Source organism: Phaethon lepturus, unplaced genomic scaffold, assembly GCF_000687285.1.
Source record: "Phaethon lepturus isolate BGI_N335 unplaced genomic scaffold, ASM68728v1 scaffold158, whole genome shotgun sequence".
Classification (NCBI taxonomy): Eukaryota; Metazoa; Chordata; class Aves; order Phaethontiformes; family Phaethontidae; genus Phaethon; species Phaethon lepturus.
The window spans coordinates 96,306-116,495 of record NW_010559494.1 but is presented as its reverse complement, the minus strand read 5'-3'; the positions used below and the strand labels follow the sequence as shown (position 1 = coordinate 116,495).

The window sequence follows — 20,190 nt, the reverse complement described above, 5'->3', positions numbered from 1 at the left end:
CTGAGGGACACCACTCATCACTGATCTCCAAGTGGACATTGAGCCGTTGACTACTACCTTCTGGATGTGACAATCCAATCAATTCCTCATCCACCCAGCAGTCCACCCATTCAATCCATCTCTCTCCAGTTTAGAGAAAACGGAAAAAAAATAATAGACTATGAGGCAGACAAAAAACCAAAGAAAAATAAAATTAAAAAAACCACTCTCTCTCCCAAGAGTTTATTGCCTAAATAGCCAGGTAAGACTAATGGGTGAGCAGAGGTCTGTTTTGTCTCTCTGTGATGGGACTGATTGAGAGATGCTCATATAAATCAATGTTGCTTCATTTATTTTTTTTTCTAGAAGCAGAGGCTGAAGGGATCATCTAGTTGCTGAGACTTTAGTCTGTGAGCTGGGAAATCTGTGTTCATTTTCCTGCTCTGCTTCAGATTTCTATACAACCCTAGATAAGGTGCTTGCTGTGATGGGATTCAGCTCACGTACGCTGAGCTGCTGGAAAGTCAGTCATGGAGGGTACATCCATATCAATGGAGAGAGAGGAGAATTTATCTCATGCTTCGAAAGAGAGGATGAATCAGCTTCTGATTGTGCTGGTCCTCTCCCTGTCCACTGCTGTGGGACCCTTGACGTCCAGCACCATAGTCCTGTCCTTTAGATAGCTAAAGGGAGAAGAAAGAAGTCCATGACTAGCCCCACCTGGAAACTGGGGACAGTAACACTTCTCAGTAGTTACGGGTTTATTAAAGCCTGGGAGATGCTCACATGAAAGGGAAAATAACAAAAATAAATGTACTTTACTACTTTTTAATGAAGACCTGGAGGTTTCAAAGCAAAATGCAGAAGGCGTGTGAGAGAGAGATGGAAAAGTGCTGGCATTGGCTCTCACAGTGTGTAAACAGGCATCCAGAGAATTTGCCTGCTGATACCGCACAGTTCACTGAGGCGGGATGGGATGCTGAAACACCGATGGTCATCTGCTTGGGGCCCGTTTCGTGCTCTCTGTCTCTCTGGTGTGAAGTCGTGGCTGATGGCACTTCCTGTTTTGTCATCCTGCAGGTTACTCTGGCCAGGACTTTGACTGGGCAGACTACCAGAAGCAGTGTGGAGCGGAGGCAGCGCCTCACCCGTGCTTTAGAAATGTAAGTTCTCTTTTTGCCTTTGCGTCACTCCTGTCAATCCATGTGAAACAAAACAGCCTGCACAGAAAAGCTGCAGCAAGGCTTTGGGAGGTTCCCCCAGTCCACCATGAGTCTGTCTTAGGAAGGAGGGTGAAGAAGTGTTTCAGGTCTCCGTTCCTAGAGAGAAAAAGTGTTATCTTATTCTTGGCTTTATCTGATTCATTTAGATTTCCTGCTCTTCATCTCCTCTCTGATTTTGTACAGCACCTAGTAAAAGAAGGATCTCAACTGACCATTACAAGTAATTCAAGTGCTTTAAAAAAAATTAAAAAAAAAATTAGGTAGAAAAATTGCATGATATCATCTGGCCCTTTTCATATTTTGGGTGTTTTCTCTGGTTCCTGGTTTGATCAAACCAAATGCATTTAAAAACTAAGGTTGAAACGGTCGAGCTGAGAGTATCAGAAGAGTGATTAACCCACATGGATGCTCTGGTCTTTGGGGCAGTTTGTGTGCTTCCTTGATACAGCAACAGTGATGAAACAGCTAAGTTTTCTGAAAGCGCTGAGGGACAGTGCTGCATCACACCAGTAGCGTGGGACAACTGCTGCATTTCTTCTCTTTGCAAGCACCCCTCCCTTTTCTTTATATCCGCCTTCGTTTTGTCAAGTAATGGATCTATGCTCACTGGCAGTCTTGAGAATAGTCTCTTCATAATATCCTCCGAAGATTAAATCAGGTCTAAGCAGGTGTTTTGTCTTCTTTTAAGGAAACATTCATCAGATGAACATGTGTCTGTTATCATTTCCCTCCCAATAACACAGTTCTCTGCAGAGAGGTGTAATCTCACTGTTGTCACTTGTGCAACCGCCCCGGCGGGTCGGTCCGTTTGTTTCGTGGCTGTGAGCAGCTCTTCGATAGAAGCTGTATTGCAAGCACATCTTCCACCTAGTGCAGCCAGACGTGATGCTGGAAGTAGATATGCCGTAACCGTTTCTCCGGGCGGGATATTTATCGAGGAGAGGCAGTTACGAAATGGATTGACATGACCAAATGCTTAGGAAAATAAACTCCCAGCTAACAGTTTTGCCATTGATTCTGTATAAATTAGCCTCCAGCACCGAATTGCAACAAAAGGAACCGGTGTGATGATAAATGGTGTTTCCTTGTTAGGCGACATAAAAGGCATTTAAACAAACTCACCCTGCTTTTCTGCAGTCCTGGCCATTGGCAGCTTTTACAGGGTGAGGCTGATCTGTGTGCTGAGCAAGGCTTGTGACGGCCCAAGCAATATTTGAGACTAGCAGCACATTCTTGGAAGGCTTCTTGATGAAAAAACAAGACCAAATCCAGAAGTTTTTAGTCTCGCAAAGAGCTCCCGGTGGTTGTTCATGGTGAAGTGCCCATGGTGCTAGGTGCTGTACGGGTAGTAGAAGGGTTGAATTTGAATCTGGCTTCCAGTTGCTCGACTGGTGTCATTTTGAGTCAGTGATAGTTACTACCCATCCTAATTATTATCAGCCAAAATCTCAGCCAAGAGGGGGAACCTTTTTGTGCTGTTGTGTGCAAACAGAGAGATGCAAGCACTCCGAATGGATGAGATGCAGAACAGGTGTGATGGTGGGGAGGAAAACGCAAGGAAAGGAAGCCACGGCATGGCCACATGCATTGCATTAGTGTGTTTTCAGGGGTGGTGGTGGGGATATTGGGAAGGGACTGACCTTAAGTGAAGGAAGAGAGGACACTGGAAGAGGCAGAGTGTAAGGATGAAAGAAGGTGAAGAGTAGCTTGAGGCTTGGCTTGTGGGGAAGGTTTTGGAGAGGGTTGTAGGGTCTTGGGATCCCTCTGCACTTGGGATCACCTGCAGTGATCTGCAAACAGTGCACAGCCACAGCAGTGGCTGCAAACAGGAGCTGTGGTTTGTTATGTTAGGGCTGAGCTATCCTGGCTCTGGCAGGAGCAGGAGGGACTGGTCAGCAGCCTATGGCCAGGCCAGCCTCAGACTGAAGTAGTTTGCCAAGGCATACATTAGCCTTGGCCTGAATGATTTGAGCTGCAGCTTCTCTCAGGATCCCAAAAATTTCATACAGTGGGGGATGCTCCATTCTCACAAACTCATGACCTCACATTTTGGTCCTGTGTTTCTTATTTGCGGTGATGACCACTCATTTGGGGATCATTGCTGTAATATCTGGACTGGCTTTGCCTTCACTGGAGAAGCGGGGGGACGGGGGGGCAGTGGGCCCCTCGGATAAGCTGTGAAGGACCTGTTTCTTTGGTGCTGTGTTTAAGTGTAGAGAGGTACAGCTGTAGCAGTAAACACAACTGGCTCCATCTGCACCTGCCTGCAATGGGTGAACTTATGTACCTGAAGTCTACAGAGAAGGATCTTGTACATTGAGCTTAAAATACTACATGAAGAAAATTTCTCAAATTTCTCCAGTCTCAGTCAGCCTGGGCAACTAAACGTGTGAAGAAGTTTCTCTGGTCTCAGGCAAGATGGGTTATTTGCTTTACAAGGTTTCTCCTAGCAAGATGAGAGATGCTCAAGCACAGCAGATATGGGAACCCTCTGTGTAGTATCTCGTCACCAACAGCGGCCAGCAAATCCATTACTAGCAAGCATTCAAATATACTTGGAGCTGGTGTGGAGTGACCTCCTCCCAGTCTCTGAGAATTAGGGATTGGAGTAAACCGTGAAATACATTGCTTCATGATTTGTTGCCATCATTGTTTTTTCATGTGGGTGTCCAGGGCAACTCCATTTTGAATTTTGATACCTTTGTGTTCTTCAGTGTACGCTGCACTTCCAGTGAAAAGCAAACCATGCTAAATTTACGCTTCCCAGTGGACAGCCTAATTAAAGTCATGCAGGGCTGCAGTGCCGTGCCTCAGTGTTGGTCCTTGACTCTTTCAGACATCCTTCAGCCGTGGCTTTACTAAGAACATGAAGCTGGAGGCAGTGAACCCCAGGAACCCTGCAGAGATATGTGTTGCTTCTATCACCTCAGTTAAAGGACGGTTAATGTGGCTTCACCTTGAAGGTATGTGCTGTAAAGGCTTCTTCTGTTCGTGTGGTTCACTCAAACGCTCCCTTAATTTTGTCCTTCCATCCTGTGCCCAGTACTGCTTTTACAAGCCTTTCCTTTTTATACACATTGACCAAGAATATGTTATTAAGAATTACCTTCCTCTGCTCTCTCCACAAGGCAGCCACAACCCCTTCCACCCTTCCATCCATGTGGATTCTATCAGAAGGGTCTCCACTGACGATAGAAACCTCCTCACTGCCATCATGCTAGACCTCCATCCTGGGAGTGGATTTTGCCTCACTTGTGCAGCTGAGACTTCAACCCTGATTTCCAACTCTCATGTGTTCTCCTGTCCCCCTGCAACTAACTAACTAACTAACTAACTGACTTCCTTCCTTCCCTCCTCCCTTCCTCCCTTCCTCCCTTCCTCCCTTCCCTCCCTTCCCTCCCTTCCCTCCCTTCCCTTCTTTCCCTCCTTTCCCTCCTTTCCCTCCCTTCCCTCCCTTCCCTCCTTCCCTCTCCTCTTTTTTTAACCTAGATCCATAAAGCTTCTGCAATATATGCTGCTCCTCACTCTGGCCATCACATGCTCACATCCCTTCTCTCTGTGATTGTATAGTTTCCTTCAGCGATCTAAGAGAGTTCCTGCAGGCAGTAACTCCGTCATACAGATTTTAGAAAGATGTCATCCTACGGAGAACACCACCACTGTACCAGCTGTGTTAGGGGAGTGCTGAAAAACTAGCAGAGCATAATATTGTATCAAAATTTCCATTTCTACCTTTCTTGAAATGAAGTACAGATGAGCTCATTTTTAATGTGGTTTTGCCCTTGGGACTTTCTTTCTCAATTCATCTGGGCAAGGACTTCCTTAAGTAAATGTAATTTAGCACAACACAAGGATTCTTCTTACTATTGCTCTAAAAACAGTGTTATTTGTCAAGTCACTGAGAGCAGAAAGCCATGCTCATTTAAGTTTTTTGATGGGCATAAAGTTGTAGCTTGCATCATTGTCACATCATAGTTTAATTTTTACCCATCAAGGTAACACACTGTTGTTTGAAGCTACCGGCTTGATCTATAATGCATATATAGAGCTTCAGTTTCCCTCTGAAATCAGTAGTAATTGGGTCAGCATCAACTACACATGTAATATGCTGCTTTGCTTTCTTCTGGAGAACCATGAAAATATCAAAGACACTTCTGGTGGCCCATAGGCTTGCTCATCACCAACTTCTCTAAGATCTGTGCTTCTGCCTCGCGTTGAATACATAAAGCAGACGTGCTGTTCTTTGTGCTGTCAGCCCTGACACAGTCAAAAAGCAACATCTTGCTGAAACCCTCCCATTTGCAAAATAAAATGCATTTGGTTAAGCTACCATGGTGGTTCAGGGAGACGTGATGTTAAAATATCTCCACTCTTTGCCTGCAGTCCCATGCTGACAGGTTGGTACTGTGCAGCTCTGCTTAAGCATTTCTGGTAGCTGCCACTAGATGTTTGAAGGCATCCCTGAGAGATTGGGCTGATTAAAGAGCAGCATCTCTTAAACACTTGCTACGTGCAACACCAGGAAATACAATGGCCTGTTGAGCTGGGAGGAAAGCGAGGCACAGCCATACTCTGCAGCTCAGGGAGTAGTGCATGTTGTTGGTGTCCCAGTCTCCTAACAGGAAGAAGGGGTGGGGAAAAACGGAGCTTGTGCTGGGCTCCAGGTTGCAGAGTTGTCCTGCAGAGAGCAGAACCAAAAGGAAACGGAGCAAGTCTTTCCTGTGCTAAAGTCAGTGACACCTGCCTGGCCCATGGGAGCTCTGTAGCAGGAGGTGGGAGGGAGGAAAGGAGTCACCCACATCTCATGATGAGTGGCTCATGAGTAATGCTGCTGAAGCGCATTAAATCCAAGCTGCTGTCAAGATTGTTTCTGCAAAAGCAGTGTGAACCCTCATTCTCAGAGATTAATGCAAGTTTATGTGGGCCTTCCAGGGCCAAACAGCTAGTAAAGGGTTAATGGGAGAAAAAAATCATAGTCAAGTGCATGATTTCCAGAAGGGACAGAGGAACAGGGGTCATGCCAAGGAGTTCTTGCAGAAATGCCATGTGAGATGAAGTCTCAAGCCTGATCTACACAAAAAGTCACCTTCCCTCCTCTGCAAGATGCTCAGCTCTCAGTGTTTCGGGGCTGGAAGACAGTGGAAGCCAGATTGATACTAACTATTCCTTCATCATCACCTGGCACATCACCCGCAGCATCGTGCTGCATTGATTATAATAACCCAAGAAGTATTTCAGTGTCTGATAAATGTGCAGTGCCATTTGTACAAGAGGAAACATCTCTAATCAAAGCCCTTAAATTTATTAAAAACATTGTCAGGTAACCCAAAGTACCTCATCTATGCTAGCAGCTTGCTCTAAAATAGAGCAAAGGCAGATGCTCTGTGGTGTTTAGCTCTACAGAAGTAGCATTCTATGGTAGACAAGGCTTTCCTGACATCTCTGTGATAAATCCCATTCTCAGATATTTGTAACTCAATTGTTGCCTGAAGAGAGGTTCCTCCTGACCTGCAGCTTGGCAGGCCAAGGCATTCGTGCTTCTCGTGTCTTTGCTGCTAAGATCTGGGGAGAGCAGAACTGCAGGTTTGTGCCCGAATTCAGCAGAGGTGGGGGACGTAGGAGAGCTGGGTTGTCATCCTTCTCCATCCCTGACATAGACCTGTCACCCCAGGCAGTTTGTCTCACCTGTGATTATCTCCAGTGCAGGTACGAACTTGCATCTTCGCTTTTGGTAGAGATGTGTGCAATGGTGGGTTTTGGTTTTTTTCATCTGAGACAACTGGTTGCCTTCTGACTCGAGGTCGCAAAAGCTCATCTGCCTCCGGGTCTGGACGCAGGGCAAATATTTTTGTTAAAGAGCTGGAATTAATGCTTGTTTGTAATTCAGTTCTCACTAAGGCGGATTTACACCCATCTGGTCAAGCAATCTGACCCATTTTGCCAACTCCCCATCTTAAATGGCCAGGTGCCTTCACTTTTATATGCAGATTTTATGGGGTTTGGGAATTCTTTTATTTTTTTCCCCTCTAAGCTGTAGTACTTTCAAAGGGACTCTGTTCACTAGACCATTGTAGTGAGTAGGAAGTGCTGTTTCTTGGGTCTTTAAAACCAACTAGTCCTCCAAGATCCTGCATAAAGGCAGGGAGAGGGCCACACTCTCCCAGCTTGCTCCTCTCTTCGTCTCTTTCTCCCTGCCTTTTCCTCTTTTAATTTCTTAAAGGATTTTTTTTACAACTTGTCATAAAAAACCCTGTATGCATCTCCTTGTCTTTTGAGTTCTGATATACAGATGCTTTATGCTTGTTTTATATCTCAACACCAGAAATAGAATGACCTGTAGTAAAAGGAAAAGACGTAAAAGACTGCAAAAATAAAAACAAGTTTTGCAGCTATTGAAATACATGACTACAGTGTACACAGTGTTAGGCCAAAAATAGGCATTAAACCCCACCCCCCAAAAACCCTGCTTGCAGAGTTGTAAAATAAATGTGGCTTGAACTGTGGCATGTTACATTAATACGCTATGGTTTCTGACTGATATTTATATTCTGGTAGCAGCAAGACTCCCCAACTGCCATGGGAGCCCATCACTGAAGACCTCAGGTCCCACCATTTATCATGGGTGCGTCTGAAGCTTTCATTGTCGCCCTCCCAGTTTCACTGTTTGACAGCCCAAACTGCAGCCATAAAACAGGATGCAGCAGTTAAGCAGCTTGGAGTTAGACGTGAGGGAACATTGCTTAAGAAATCACGCTTTGTACAGTAGCAAAACTCTGTAAACTTCAGGGCGAGCATTTAATGAGCAGCAGTATAGTTCCCCCGTGGTGAAGAGGCAGCGTAGGGCTGATCCGAGGCTGTGTGCGTCCCATCACTTTCTGCTACTTTATTGCTCATCAACTGCATTGTTAATTTTTACTGGTTCATTTTAGATTTTAAGGCTGAAGCTTTCTGGTGTGAATTTATACAAGTAATAATGTACACTCTCTTCACAGCCTAGGAATTTGAGGAAAACCCTTTTGTTAATCACATCTCTAGGGAGGTTTTCCATAATTTTCCCTTTGAGAGTTTTCCAGAGTTGCTGCTCTGTTCTGCCCAAGATTTGTAGTAGGAGATGGAATTATTCCTCACTCTATTTCCAATCTCCCTGTTCTTTTCCATTTAACCTCTCGAGGCTCATGGACATTTCCTACTCTGAGAAGATGGCAGCATGAAATGCAGGAAATGAAACCGATGAGTCTCAAACAAACTGTTTTCCACTTATATGAGTGAGGCCAAATGAAGCAGTAAGACGTTGGGTGTGGAAGGCAGGGTTATCAATTGCCAGAGGGAAGAAGCAATGCCAGGGAGGACAGAGTAGCTGTGAATATGTCTTACAAGAGGAATAGTGGTGTTGCAGGAGAACAGAAATTATGGTGCTTCCTTGCTCTCATCAGGGCAGTTGCAACTGTAAACTTCAAAACCAAAATTTTGCTGTCGCATCTATTGTTTGCAAGCAGGAAACTACATTTGATCTGTTTATTGGGTCAGAATAACACCATAGAACAGTTACAGTAACGAAAATAATGGATTTTCCCAGATCTGGTGAAAGTTCAGTGGGGACCGTGTTGATCTCTTGCTCTGTTTAGAGCTTGATCCATGGCTTGCTCACTTTGTGCATGTCTTTCCACTGACTTCAGCAGTTTCCACATCAGTTTCTTGGCTGGATTTGTGGTGTTAGGCAAAAATTTTTTGCCCATTGAAGAGTGCAGCTTTCATCAGGTTCAAATTGAGCAGTGACCTCTTGGTACTTTCTCATGGAGAGACATGGCTTTGCAGGGAATGCCAGCTGCTGAGACCTTGCACTGAGACTCAACTGCTCACATGAGCAGGTTGTGTCCTGTGTCATGTGCCTTCCTCCGATCCTCTTCCCTTCCTTGGTGAAATAGAGACTGTATCTTCAATGTATAATGCATGAACACAATGCAGGACTCAGAGGAATACCACGAAGACTTCCATGAATCTATGCAGACATCATGATTTCATTTTTTAAATTATTTCTTCCAACAGTGTGAACACCAGCACCTATTTTCCTGCTTCCTTTGGGTTTTCATAAAAACACACACTCTCAAAGTGCAGCAAGTTTATTACAAGAGACGAGATTGATCCAAATGCTGCATCTCAGCCTTGATGCCGTTCCCATCACAAAGTTCAATTACTGTTTCAATTACACTGCAAACCCTTGATGAACATTCGTTAGTGGGAAGTTCCCTGTAGTCATCTAGCGGTGCACAGTCAAACACTGCTGCATTAAGCAGGAGGCAAAGATGCTGTAACAGATGCAAAGGCGAGGATGCTGCAGGGGAAGCTGCTGATCCTTTTGGTCTCTTTTATTAGGAGATCATCTCATGCTGTTGCTGGAGCTTTAGGTCCTAGGGTGGAAATGGCAGAGGGGGGTGAAGTTGCTGGCTGGGCTGTGCCAGCGCAGATGGACTTGAATTGGAATAATTAAATGGTGTCTTGACTCAGGACCCAGAGCTGTTTTCAAAAGAACTCAAAGCCCATGGGAATATTTCCATCTGCTGCAATGGGCTTTGAGTGTGAAGAAAGGCTCAGAGAGTTGGGGGTGTTCAGCCTGGAGAAGAGAAGGCTCTGGGGACACCTTATTGCAGCTGGCCAGGGCTTAAAGGGGGCTTATGAGAAAGATGGGGACAGACTTTTTAGCAGGGCCTGTAGCGATAGGACAAGGAGTGGTGGTTTAAAACAGGAGAGGGCAGATTCAGACTAGATCTAAGGAAGAAATTTTTGACAATGAGGGTGGTGAAACCCTGGCCCAGGTTGCCCAGAGAAGTGGTAGATGCCCCATCCCTGGAAACACTCAAAGCCAGGTTGGACCGGGCTCTGAGCGACCTGGTGTAGTTGAAGATGTCCCGGGTCATTGCAGAGGGGTTGGACTAGATGACCTTTGAAGGTCTTTCCATCCCAAACTATCCTATGATTCTATGATTTTCAGTGGGGTTTTTGAGTCAGTATTATGTCAGAGATCTTAGAGCATCTGTCCCATTTGGGGTTTTTATACTGCGTTTCCCTTGTTGGGTGATCAACTCGTGTTTCATGTGCAGTGAGGAGCCCTAAGAGAATTGGTGACATCTCTAGAGAGAAGGTCATCTCCCTCCCTTGAAAATAGTGACTCAAGGGCAGAACTACACAAAAGACTTCAGGGGGGCATTGGGGCATAAAGGCCCACCACATTAGCTACCGTCCTCTTACAGCCCATGTGCACTCTCTTACCAGTAAGGGCAAGCACCCAAGAGGTTCTGCTAACTTATTTTTGCAATTCTACAAAAAAACCAAGAGGGCATCTTGGTGGGGAAAGTCATGCATGTTTACCCTTACTGGCTTTTGGCTGGCTCGCTGTGCACTCTTAGAATGCTCTTAATGGGTGTTTTCTCTGGAATCACATTGCACTGTAAATGCAACAGCCTTATCATTACTGTCTGTGCAAAACTGAAGATGAAATGATGCCTGATTTTGATGCAGGGAAGCAGATTTATTTTTATGTGTTCCATCATTTACTTCCCTTGCTTCATGATGAATGCTCAAATGGCTCTGAGCCTGGTATTCCCATGTCTAAATTACATTATAAATTTGTGTTTATAGGTTTACAGATGCCCTCTCCAGAGTACATAGTTGATGTAGAGTCTATGGATATTTTCCCCGTTGGCTGGTGTGAAGCGAATGCTTATAACCTAACTCCACCACACAAAGCTGTTTGTAAGTACATGGAAACCTCAAGCAGCATAGATATTACATCAACAGAATTATCAAGGAGTTTGTTTGATGTCTATGATCCAATTCTTGAAACTACCAACCTAACTAGCAGAGTAGTAACCAGGCTGTAAGTGTACTGTAATAAATAGTAATAAATCTAATTAGTGACCAGACTCCACAGCACTGGTATTTTGCAATTTGTATTTGTCTGTGTGATCAGTCCCTCTAAAAATGGGATTGTTTGCAGTGGGAAAGGCTGTTACATTTTTTGGGATTCCAGACTGTAGCTTGTGGGTTTGCGATGGGGTTGTCGAAGTGAATCCAGGGTTTGTTGTGCTAAGCCAAGTTCACTCGGGCAGCTGAGTGAACTGGGGACGTGGGATCTCAAATCAGGAAAAAAGCCACCATGAAATATAGGGTGGAATGGACACAAAGACGCCATCCAGGTGCTCCATCTCCGAAACAGGATCTGCTCCATCTAATTTGAGAAATGTTTACTGGCCTCCTGTGATGGAGTTTCTACCCCTTCCCACGGTATCTGTCCCGTTATTTCACTGCCCTTACCAGCTCAGAGATTTCTCTAGTGTTTAATTTAAATCTCTCCTGGCACAATTAAGCCCGTAGTGTTTTGTCCTGCCTCCAGGGCGCATTAAGACCAATTTCTCTCCCTTCCATTTGTATTTGAAGGCAGTTCATGAGTGCTCAGTGGCTTGGTGGTGTTCTCCTGTGCCTTGCAGAAACTATCCAACCCTGATCACAAGCCACCAGACGAAAAATTAACCTTGCTGTTTATATTAATTAACATCTGAAAGGCAAATTTTAAAAAGTGTCAACCCTTTTGAAGAGTTAAATATGCTTAAGTTAAAAATCAGGCAGCCGGGGCCTAATTTGGGAGAATACTGCTATGGCAACATTATGCAGCCTTATCGCAATTTATAGCTGGGGATAAATTATGCTGGAGGTAATCATGCTTGTAAAATGCAATCTTACCCATATGTGTTTCTGTACGGAAAAATATTTGTGTTTTTATTTTAATTTTTTTTTATACTGATCCCATAAAACACGATACTAGCATTCCAGAGGAAAGATTAAATGTATTATTACATCTTTAAAGTAGGTTTTAATGATGTAGTGACTTGCTTAAAAAATACCAAGAAAAGATGGCGATAGTAATTAAGTACCATTTCATTGTGTCAGAAGTCTTTTTATAGTCAGTGCATTTATACAGCTTTTTTTTGCATTATGGGTATACTTTATAGGACAGAAGGGTAAAACCATATTTTCTTCTACCTTGCTTCATTTTTGCAGTGCGAAGGAAGAGGAGAATTGCAGTTGTGCAACCAGAAAAGCAGTAAGTTTTTGTTATTTAAGGTGATATTTTTACAAGGGTCCATCAGGTCTTCCGGAAGAGATAATACACAGCAGCTGAGTGACTTTGCTAACTACTGCCCAGATACTGCAGCAGAGTCGGCAAGGGCATTTCTTTAAAAAAAATGTTTGTTTCTAAAACAAAAATGTTTGTGAACATATAAGGAAGTCTTTGCAATAGAAATATTTTACTAGCTGGGACTGTGTAGCCAGTGTCTGATGGCTGGTAAGGGGTGCTTATGGAAGATGGACATGTACCAGGAGGACACTTGCCTATTGAGTCCTTGCAGTTTCTAGAAACTAGAACTTAAGGGACCTAAGTATGAATATTTGCAGCCTGAAGGGCTAAAGGTCACAGACCAGAGTATATTTTTGGAGGAGTGGTGGATCTGGCTCCTTCTTCTGCAATATGCTGGCGCTGGGCTATGATAAATTATGTGGCAGCAGGGTTGCATTTGAGGTATCTCCACTCCTCGGTCCAGGCAGGTCCTGGTGTATCTCTTGGTCCAGCCTGAAGGCTGGTTCTGCCCCTTTGCCCTGTCTAACACTATTAAATACACTGAATTGCTGTTTAACAGGTTACCATCCACAGTGCCTGTTGAAAAAATACCTCATGACCTCTGCCCCGTTCCTCAGCCAGACACAACAGGTAAGGCTGCTCGGGACCAGTAGGATCCTTATTTCAGGGACCCATTGACTGTATGGAGGGGGATGACCCTGAAAAGGCAGTGAGCATGTCATAAGGGTGAGATGGAACCACATTCTCAGGGGGTATAAGGTGGTGTGGACCCACCAGCAGTGCAAGGAGTCTCTGGTGTACAGCTTGTGAGGGTCTGGTCCTCCATGTGTGAACATCATGTCTTGCTGGGGTTAGTGGAGTTCCCCTGCAGCTTGCCCGTTTCAGTTAACGATGTTAGGGCCAGGCTAATGAAGCCCTGGTGGAGATGGATGCGACTTTTTAATTGGCATCAATGAAATTTCTTATACCAGGACTTAACGGGTCCCTGTGTTAGCATCAAGACTGTGTGGCATGGCTGCTACTTCTGCTAAAGGCAAATTTTTGTCCTCTTTAGCAATGGCAGGAGGCTATGAGAGTGCAATATTCATCCAGTTAATTGCATGGACTCTGCAAGAGAGGAAGAATTTAACTCACTTTATTTCAGCCGACTGCAGGACACACATTGGCATCTGAGCCAGCATCCCAGGGCCCTGTTGCAGTCAAATGGGGAGAAACAGGGTCTTTTTGGGTATGATAACCAAAAAGTGGATAACCATTTGGATGGCACATGAATCACATCTGAAAGCATGCACTTCTCTCCATGGGCTATAAAGGAGCCCAGAGTAATTAGCCCAGACAAAGAAAACTGCTCTGTAGACCCGTGTTGGGTCAGGGGAACGGCACCACCGTGCTTACTGCGTTGGACAGTAGCTGGTTTGTCAGGGTTTGTAGAGCTCTCCGCCTGAATTTTCTCCCTGAGCCAATTTCCTATCTGTGGGGGACAGCTAATTTCTTCCCTTTCTGGCAAGTTGCACCTGAGTTGTTCATGTCCATCTGCGACGCAAGCTATGAAAGAGCCTCAGGTCACGTTATGAATGAAGTCCTTTCCTGATTCTCCTTTCGACAGGGTGTGCAGCCAAATCAGTTGCTATTAAAACCACTTGCTTTTCTTGTGTCGGATGGATTCAACTAGCAGAGGCTTCTGTACCTCTTATCTCAGGGAAGATGACTTTGTGCCTCCTTTACTCTTGTCCCCTCCTTCCCACATCTAGGAGGAAGAAGAAGGGCCCTTGATTTATTGTGCAAAAGTGCTACACGCACATCAATGCTACTTTCTCCTTGCAGGCACCATCAATGGGAGATACTGCTGCCCCCAGCTCTACATCAACCACCGCTGCTTCTCAGGTCCATATTTAAACAAAGGCAGAATAGCAGAGCTACCTCAGTCTGTCGGGCCTGGCAAGTGCGTGCTGGTCCTCAAAGAGGTACGGCTCAGCTATCTTTTGGGGGGACTTAGGGGAAAACATGGGTCATGGGTTGCCAGGCCCAGAGTTTGAAAAGGTGGCACCTAAAATTGTCCTGGAGCTCTGCAGTGGTTTCCATAAGTCAAAACTGCAAGCTGGGAAGGGAGGGTAGGTATGTGCACTGTGGGAAGAGGTGACATTTTTGGAACATGGTTAGTTCTCTTAGTTGGGAGCAAGTTTCATCTAACTGTCTACTGTGCAAGCAAATTAATGTTCTAACCAGAGCCAGCCCCAAAGAGAATCTCTGCGGTTGTTGCTATCAACCTGTTTCTCAGCATCCACAATGCCATTGGTCCAGCAGGTTCAGTGTGGGTGACACCTTTGTACCTGTGACCATGGTCTGATGGGGCCCAAAGCATCAGGATCCAAAGTGAACAGGACGGAAGGTCAAGCAGGGGTGTGTGTGATGTGCTGAGCGGAAGCTGTGGTGTGTCCAGCTCTTGCTGAATGTGGATGGGTTAATCAGTGCAGCAGGGATGGCAGAGCACTACCATCTGTTCACTTCATCCTGACCGAATCAGTGCTTGCTTTGGGCCAAATCCAGAGCGTTGAGCCCTTGCTGTTGACCTCAGAGAAAAGCTAGCTTGTCTGAAAACAATGCATAAATAAAACAATGCACAGTCCATATACAGATGAGAAGCAAGATGACTACAGGTGGGAAAGGACAGCAAGATGGTACTCTTGGATAAGCAGAGTGCTGGTGGTGCCTTGGGTATCATTTCAGTTTGACTTGGGTCTTCTAGAAATTCAGATCTTCCAGCTTTCTGGTCTGTACCTATGGCAACCCCACTTGATGTGGTTGCAGGCGTATGTCTGAGCTCCCTCTGCCCTTGGTGCAAAGGCATGGGAACTTCTAGATCGCCGTTTGTCTGATATATTTGCAAGACCCTCAGTGCCCAGCTCAGGATGTTGGCAGTTGTCTGAAATAGATGAATCCCAGCCCTTAACAGCAACACCTGAAAAGTGAGATTCCTTCCAAATCACCCACCACTTTTGAAAACACCTCTGTCCTCTACTGTGGAGTGACTCCTGTGTCCCTGTTCACTTCCTCGTCACCTACATGCACGGCTTTATACGCAGCGGCATTGCTGGCTGTCTCACATGGTTGAAAGCTGGGCTGTGAAGAGAGCCCAGTAATCCAGCTGCCTGTGCAGGTGGGACACCTGAGTCTCAAAGAAGCAAGTCAAAAACCGCCCTCAGCAGAAAGCGGGATAAAGTGGTTGCAGAGCAAAAGTTGACAGCTGCCAAATTTGAAAGCAAGTCCATAATGGCTTGCTGATGGGGAGTGTTAGTCATCTGCTGCTATTTGAAAAATAGGCAATGAAAAAGCAACACGGGGGAAACACGGGGCATTCACAATTTAGGCTAACGGTTCTTCCTCCTTTCCTCCTGGAATTTGTTTTTTGAAAATCTAAGTAGTGCAAAGCTTCTGCCAGGTAGGCAGGGAGGGCTTTGCTGCATAGACCAACACCAGCTTCTCCACATTCCTCAAGAATGGGACCAATTACCAACCGTGGAAAGCAGCCTGAGTTTCCTACAGAAAGCCTGTTTTCTCTTGCTGTGCCTCTTTACAGGATTACTTGCTGAAGGAGCAAATAACAGTGTCAGTGAGACGTGGGCATCTCGCTTTTGGAGGCATGAACAACTTCCCAAGGAGCAGGACAATAGCAATGGCCCAGCATTGCTCAGTGTTATTTTGCAGATAAATTCAAGCTCATTCTGACCGCAGGGACTAGGTCCAACTTCTGTAAAGAGTGAAGAGAAGACATTCAGGGTGTTGCTGCAGGGGAGAGACACCTCATTCCTGTCAGCTGCTGCTGAGATGAGAGGTCTCAGGTTCTCAGCAGCTCAGAGAACCATGGGCAGGGCTGAGGATGGGGGTATCCAGCACCTGGAGGAGGTGAGAAGTGGCAAGGAGGACATCCCTGCATCAGGATGAAGATCTGTAGCGGCTGCTGGAGCACCCAAAAGGGCTGCAGAGCTGAGTGGTGAGAACAGGACAGGAGGTATCTCCTCCACCCCAAGCCCACAGCAACAAGGCTTTCCACAGCTGCAGAGTTCACGAGGGTCCCCATCCCTCCGAACCCGTCTCGGTGCTGAGCTTGTTGCCTTCGTCTCTCTTTACACCCGCTGATGATGTGGCCCTGAGAATGCAAATGCATTATAATTCTCTCTCTGTCACTATACAGGGAAATTGCAGGCCACTGTAAATAATGCATCAGCATAACTTGTCTGGAATAGATAAATTATACATGGGCTTTACTTTGGCAACACACAGGGGAGGGTGGGAAAGACAACTCAAAACAACAGCTACGAAGGAAGAGCGGAGTCAGTAGCACTCTGGTGAGAGCTTTTTAAATCACCCTGGTCTCCAGCCATAACTCACTGCCTTTAGAGACGCTGTCGTTAAAAATCTGTGCTGGTCGCCAGCCAGTTCACAGTGGGCAGCAGTTTCTGTGACGGAGATGCTGCTGTGTTTGGCACTGATGGAAACCCCGGACTAAAAACAGCGGAACAACAAACTCCTTCCCCATTCCCAGGCCTGGATTACCTAAAGCAAGAAAAGAGCACGTGTCTTCTCCCCACTAGCACCAGGTGATGGGAGACTTTGCTCCTGGCTGGGTGCTGAGGGAGTAGCTCCTCATTTTCTGCCTTCCTCCACACTCAGCCATGAGGGTTGTATGAAAAAATGGAGCCCAACTGGAGTTCATGACGCTCCTCAACCCTCTTTTCCCCCAAGGTCTTGTCCTTCCTTACCTCCATCACTGAAGGTGCGAAGCATCATCCTGGATCCAGCTCCAAATTGGTGCTACTTGCCTGCACGCTAATCGTGAGATAGTAGTGCTTGTTTCTGGATTAAACAAGGTCAGGAGATACCCTTGCAGTGTGGAGCAGGAGCATCTCCTTCCATTTGAGTAGTGTGGGCTGTTGTCCCCGGGGCTGTTGGGAGAGAAGCAGCACAGATGGCACCTCTTTTCCAGCAGAACAGGCATTTCTACCGATTTCTGCATTGTTATTGCACTCCCCTGATTTCTGCCCAATCGCTTTGTCCTAATGTTGGGTTCAGAGGTTGTGAGCTCCACAGGGAGGAAACTGCTAAGCTGCCTTCCAGAATGGCAGCCCTTGAGCAAGATTTTGCAGCAAAATCTTGAGAGCAATTGCAACTTATTTGGTAGCATGATCAAAAATACCAATTTTAATTCTGTGTGTGTTTGTGTGCGTGTATCCTTGCATCCATGCAAAGCCTTAGGTGAGTGACAAGTAACTCTTGTACTATCTAGTGCCAAACTTATTTTTAAAGCCTAGCTGTTCATTAGTCCTGGTACCAGCACAAGTCTCTGCTGACACCGGTGGTTTATTGTGGTTTCTTTCACCCCAAGAGGCAAGTGAGGTGCTAATGCCTGTTGTTTAACATCAAGCAAAGCTTATCTCATTCCTGAGATACTTGTTTGGAAAAGAAGTTGAAAATTGGAGCCAAATACAGTGAAGACATCAACTATTGCCATCCAACAACTGCATCTGGGCTGAAAAATAGCGACTGTATTGTAGCTAAGATATGTAATAAATCCTAACTTTAAGTTAAATTGAAATAAATACATTGTCACCTTTAGATTTAGTTCTTGGGTCAGAATATCCAAAAAATACTTCTGAACAGTTCTTCCATCTATGCCAACAACTTACCATGGCAACACTGTAAAACAAAATGAGGTATCTTTTTAAGACCATATCAAAGAAATTGGACTTAAAAGTAATGTGGCTGTCCAACTGATGCAAACAGGAGAAATCAGCCAGCATTTGTAAAGGGAGGCTATTGCACTCTACGTGAATTTTTTGGAGCACAGCATGACTTCTTAGGAGAAATCTGCATAATTAAATCATGGTGCTCAGAAAATTAAGTAGCTTGTACTGAGCCTTAGATGTATGATTGAGCCAGGCTGATAGCGTTATCATTAGTGATCAGATATGGTGCGGGAATGGCAGAAACCTTCTGTAGTCTGGAAAGGTGTAAACTGCATTTCTGCAAAATGGTTCACTAACATCCTCTTCAAGACTGCTCTGTGGACCTCAGCTTATCTATAATAGTTCCTCCAACTTAGGTTCTGGACATCTGTATTTTTGAAACGTCATGGACTGTTGTATAAGCATGTCAACACTTAAGTGCTACAACCTTAACAGTGACAAAAGCGCGCTTTCAGATGCTTGATTTTCTAATGAAAGAATCCCAAAGAACTCTTTTTTTCCTTTCTTTCTCTGTCCCACAGACACATCATTATTCCAAGGAAAATAAAATAACTTTTTATTGTCCTGCCTGAGGCTAGCCTGGGAGTTAGGGACTGTCCTGTTAGGTAGGAGTTGTGGGCTCACATCTCAGATAGAGGAGAGAAATTTAGTTTCTCCTCACAAGGATGTTCATCTCGAACAGCAGAAGAGGTGTAATGGTATTTTGAACTGCACCTTGTCAGCTATACCTCCTGAGAAAGCTTCATCCAGGGTTGGCACCATCAATGAAGAGAAGTGGAGAGGTGGGAAATACGTGAATACCAAATAGCTATGATGGGAAGAAAGGTGCTAAAGTGCCCAGTGTCATCAGGCACATCTAGACATGCTCACAAAAGGGCCCTTGTGCACTTGAAAATCTATGACATGGAAAACTTTGTGGCTCTCAGGTGCTTCTAAGGTTGGGTGGAGTCTCGTGGTGATGCTCTATGCTCATGCTCACTGATGTGACTCCAGCCTGCGTGACTCTGAAAATCCAAAGTTCAGCAGTATCAAAGTAAAATCTCACAGATGGATAGCAGCAAAGTTTGATGTTGTCTAATCCACCCTCCCTGCTCCAAGGCACTGCTTGCACCACTTACACCCAAACCATTCCTAATGGAGAGGGCTGAAAATAAACTATCAAAATCTCACACTGGTCACACTCCAGCCAAAGGGAATTTAGTGAATCAGATCAAAATTTGACCAGGCTGATACAGGTGCAGTAGCTTTTCATCTCCAGAAAAAGCTGGAAACGGGCAGTTTGGAAACTGGTCTAGGTTTCTTCACTGTTTTTGCTTTAATCACAGTTAATTTTTCAACCAGAAACAAAGCGTTCTTTTTTTTCCCTAGTGTTTAATAGTGTGTAATATGAAGCGATAATGTTGTTAGAAGACAACACTGTTAACATAGTGATGGACTCCTGCTGTAGGGCATAATGCCAAACTCAGTGACTTATTTGAGATGCAAGAAGAGTAAAAGCCAAAGCTTTTTTAAAAAGAAATTATTCCCTTAAAGAGAAATTATTGTTTCTACAAAACACTCTTTTTTACACTGAATTTAAAAGTTTACGGAGTCCTGCTGATGACAAGCCACCTTTGAGGAAAGTCCTAGTGTTGTGGGTGGGTTTGCAGATCTGGAGTTGATTAAGTGTCTGGGACAATGCCGAGCATGGCCAAACTGTTATTTTCACCATTGGCTTTCCTTTTCTTGCTCATTTTGTAACAGTTCTGACAACTCATACAAACACCATCACCCTGATAAAGGAGCAGGGCAGCACTGCTTGTGGGAATCGGTCAGCAAGAGGCGCTTGCTTTCTGCTCCTGGCTTTCGCGCCAGCAAGCAGGGCGGGTGTAGAAATGTGCTGAAGGAGAGCTTTCCCAACAGGCTCCTGCGTAGGCATTAAATCACAGAATCACAGAATCACTAAGGTTGGAAAGGACCTTCAAGATCATCAAGTCCAACCATTAATCCAGCGCCACCATGTTCCCCAAACCACAAATACCTCCCTGGATGTGCTGATCAGGAGGGGAACACATCTGATGAGTTGTGAGTGAGCATGGGAGCTACCCAGACACTTGATGGGTTTTGAAAA

At 45.1% G+C, this 20,190-nt stretch overlaps 1 protein-coding gene across 1 annotated transcript in view; it reads left to right on the top strand.

Moving 5' to 3' along the window:
- Positions 1-1,059: 1,059 nt before the first annotated feature.
- Positions 1,060-20,190, top strand: part of SFMBT2 (Scm-like with four mbt domains 2) — a gene marked incomplete at its 5' end in the record, with an annotated part of 35,181 nt that continues 16,050 nt past the window's right edge. Inside the window, 6 exons of the mRNA XM_010293359.1 lie at positions 1,060-1,142; positions 4,039-4,165; positions 10,839-10,952; positions 12,258-12,300; positions 12,896-12,966; positions 14,161-14,300. Coding sequence (XP_010291661.1) covers positions 1,060-1,142; positions 4,039-4,165; positions 10,839-10,952; positions 12,258-12,300; positions 12,896-12,966; positions 14,161-14,300 — 578 coding nt within the window. The remainder of the gene's footprint in view (positions 1,143-4,038; positions 4,166-10,838; positions 10,953-12,257; positions 12,301-12,895; positions 12,967-14,160; positions 14,301-20,190) is intronic.